Here is a 3,889-nt window from a genome sequence, read left to right as displayed (position 1 = left end):
CACAAATAACAGTCTTTTTGATGTTATTATTAACAAATAGTTACAATTACAACTTATTTTAAAAGACGGTTTAATTAGAAATAAAAAAATTTAAAAAAACAAAAAACCCACCAAAATCTACAAAACAATAGAAGCCAATATCTATTTTGCCTCTCCAAAATCTATAAATAGACATGCAAATCCAAAACCAAAAAACCACACAACAACAAAAATGAAGACAACACCACCACTCTTCACCATTACAATAATCTCACTTCTCATCTTTCTCTCTCTCCCCACTCCCTCTCTCTGCCAAACTTGCAACAAAAATGACGAAAAAGTCCTTTTCCAAATCAAAAAAGCCTTAGGAAACCCTTACCATTTAGCCTCTTGGCAAAAAACATTAGATTGTTGCCAATGGTATGATGTTGAATGCGACTTAAACACTAGTCGTATCATATCACTCACAATCTTTCAAGCCAACATTTCGGGTCAAATCCCGAAACAAGTTGGCGATCTCCCATTCCTTCAAACCCTAGTCTTTCGACACATCACGAATCTCACGGGCGAAATCCCAAAAGAGATCACAAAACTCACACAACTCAAAATGTTACGACTTAGTTGGACCAATTTATCCGGGCCCGTCCCGTCTTTCCTTAGCCAACTTACGAGCTTAAATTTTCTCGATTTATCGTTCAATGATCTAACCGGGTCCATCCCACCCGAGCTCTCAAAGTTAACAAATCTTGGCGCGCTACATTTAGATAGAAATAAATTAACAGGGGTCATTCCGGACTCTTTTGGGACGTTTACAGGAAACGTCCCAGATTTATATCTTTCACATAATCACCTCACTGGAACAGTACCCAAATCACTTGGGTACTTAAATTTCACCGTGATTGATTTTTCAAGAAACAATCTCACGGGAGATTTAAGTATGTTTTTTGGATCAAACAAGACAATTCAAATTGTCGATTTTTCGAGAAATAGTTTTATGTTTAATCTAACGGATGTGGTGTTTCCGTCTAGTTTGACATCGTTAGATTTGAATCATAACAAGATATTTGGGAGTTTGCCGACAATGTTGACCGGGTTAAATTTGCAATATCTGAATGTTAGTTATAATCGGTTGTGTGGACAGATTCCTCAAGGGGGTGATTTACAAAGTTTCACTACTTTTGAGTATTTTCATAATCGGTGCTTATGTGGATCGCCGTTGCCAGCTTGCACTTGAAGAAAATGTTTTGGCATACGTGGTTTTTGATTGTTAATTTGCTTTGAAATAATTGTTATGTTATGGTTGAAAGATGAATTACACGATGAAATAAAGTTTTTTTTTTTTTCTTTATGAAAGTTTACTGTTAAATTACAACTTTACGAACAAAAAACTAGAACATGCCAAAAAACGCGTATGATATTACAACTTTACTGCACGCATCTTTATACTAAAGACAAAGGGATTAGAACCTTCGGTTATTTTTAAATTATTGGTCCTATTACATTATTTGTGTATTTGTGAGTAGATAAATAGATATGTTTTCTTTTTGGCAAAAATAAGGTGAACTATATAAGAAAGGCAAATTCATCACAAGACAAGTTGAAATTAAGAGCCTAACAAAAATTACAACCGATTCACGACTAGACTCGAAACTAAAAACAAAACTCCAAAATAAAAAAGAGAGAATTCGCGACTAGACTTGAAACTAAAAACAAAACTCCAAAGATAAAAAAGAGTGAACGCTATCTACAACTGAACTATACTGAAAAAATAACAACAAAACAGCTTCTAACAAAAGAGAAGCAATCTCAAGACCAATCGCAAAAATCAACCCCTACAAACAAGAATCACCTAAACAATCTATTAAACTAATAATAAAACCACCAAACTAACAAAAAGAAAATATAGTCCTCAATCTATCAACCTTACCATTTATCGTGTCAATACAAACTTCTTTTTCCGACCAATTTTTGAACTTGTAAGATAAGACGTTTGACGACGCATTACCAATTAAAATTGACGTCGAAGGGGGTAATAAACCCCGGACCAATTAATCATTGGTTAATAAACGAGTCAAGTTTAAATAAGCTTCCTTTATTATTGTTTACTACGGAGAGGAGGTGATCTTAACACATTAGATTTTGATCGATCCACACTAATTTAAATAATCTTCCTATATTACCCTAACTGATAATTAATTATTTAAAATTCAGTAACTATGAAACATACCTTTAGCTCCTAACCACTACCACCGCTTGAACACTTTGATTTCTAAAAGCTAAAGTTCATCTAAAACATTACAACTTATTATGTTTATCTGAGATCTGGGTTATTAGAAAGGATCCTTAATCCTAAAATAAAAATAGTTATTTTTTTCTGTCTCAATTTAATAGTTCTAAGTTACTTTTTTTTTTTTTTCTTCACAATTTTGATTGTAAATAATCTTTTTGTGTTATATAATGTTTGATGAAAGTTACATAAAATGAAAACATACATAAAATTTAATTTCTGTTCGTTGGTCATGTTTCAAATATTCAATTAGTTCTTGTTGATTAATCAATATAATTAAGTCGGTACAAGAACCTTGATCCATCTCATTGGAGTCGTCCACGTTTCTACATTTTGTGACATTTTGGACCATATTTTATTAGAGCATGAATATCAGTCACAATTCTAATTTAGTACTCTTATCCGTGTTTAAAAAAAAAAAAAAAAAAACCGTGATTAATATAGTTAATGAGGTGAGGCATGTCCATACTATCATTTATCAATTCATTAAATATCAAATTAGACACTAAAAGTATCTAAATAAAAGTTAATGGAAAACTCACACACACTTTATACAAATATTTACAATAATCCACGAAATATGTCGACAATAGTACTTGAACCCTCAACCTCTTGGTTAAAAGATCACCATGATACCATCCGGCCAATGACCCTTTAGTGGCACGTAGGTGTTTATACATATAAAGACCTAATAGAAAATACTTCATGCTAAAAAAGAAGTAAAAATTCGAAAGAAGAATAAAAATAAGTTTTATGCTAAAAAAAGATGAAAATAAAAATTAAAAAAACTTAGGTTAAAATAAAAGAAAAGAAAAAGAAAAAATAAGAGAAAAAAAAAAAGAAAGAAAAAAAATGCTAATGTCATGATGACATTAGCAAACTCGAATGGGAAAAATGAAAGTGGAGGCAAAGTTCGAACATAGTAACCAACTAAATAAAAAATTTCAATTGTCAATAAATAAAACAATACAATTTTAAAAAGCATAAAAAGTGTTGCATAATACTAGATAATCATAAGTTTTATTCTGAACACAATATACCTCCCGGTAACTTCTATTTCGCATAGAACATCACTTTTGCATCTCTATAGCTCTCTATATGTCAGCTTCCGCCAAGTGGTCTGTTGTGATAACAAAATTTTTAACTACGTTTTAGAATCTGTATTTAGGGTAATCTTGTTTATATCTTCTCAGGTGCCTACAAAAGAAGTGTAACTAAATTCTCAAATGTCGCTTAGAAGAAGCGGTGAAACCAGAGAATATAAACCTGAGAAACATGTCAAGTTGGTTTTGAGGTTTTTAGGCGGCACACCGCATTAAGAATTCGTTGTATTCTTCTAGTAGTGATTTAGATTATATTTAGATTATATTAAAGGAACATATGTGTTAAAAATATAGTACAAACATCACCTGAAGGGGTGCTCCCGGACTAGAAGGTTACTTTCCTAGAATGTGCTTTTAGTTGAAATATTTTGCGAAGGTGATCTCCCTTGAGGGAGGCATATGTCTCGGATGGGAGGCATATTTTCCAGAAGGGGAGATCAAATTTCTCCACAGGGAGTTTGACAGTGACTGAAGCAATTTTGTACCTGTTATTCATGTTTTTAGGGTTAATAGGTCATGG

General features: G+C 32.3%; 1 protein-coding gene across 1 annotated transcript; it reads left to right on the top strand.

The window, feature by feature from the left end:
• Positions 1–211: 211 nt before the first annotated feature.
• On the top strand, positions 212–1,322 carry LOC139898673 (polygalacturonase inhibitor-like). Its single transcript, XM_071881428.1, has one exon. It carries the CDS (start codon positions 212–214, stop codon positions 1,211–1,213), a length of 1,002 nt encoding a protein of 333 aa, XP_071737529.1. The 3' UTR covers positions 1,214–1,322.
• The last annotated feature ends 2,567 nt before the right edge of the window (positions 1,323–3,889 follow it).

This window comes from Rutidosis leptorrhynchoides, chromosome 3 (assembly GCF_046630445.1).
Source record: "Rutidosis leptorrhynchoides isolate AG116_Rl617_1_P2 chromosome 3, CSIRO_AGI_Rlap_v1, whole genome shotgun sequence".
NCBI classification, from domain to species: Eukaryota; Viridiplantae; Streptophyta; class Magnoliopsida; order Asterales; family Asteraceae; genus Rutidosis; species Rutidosis leptorrhynchoides.
Note: the sequence above shows the minus strand (reverse complement) of the source record. Positions and strands in the feature narration are given on the sequence as shown.

Excerpts from the sequence above, each read along its gene's own strand:
- LOC139898673 (XM_071881428.1), top strand. The coding sequence starts at position 212 with ATGAAGACAACACCACCACTCTTCACCATTACAATAATCTCACTTCTC.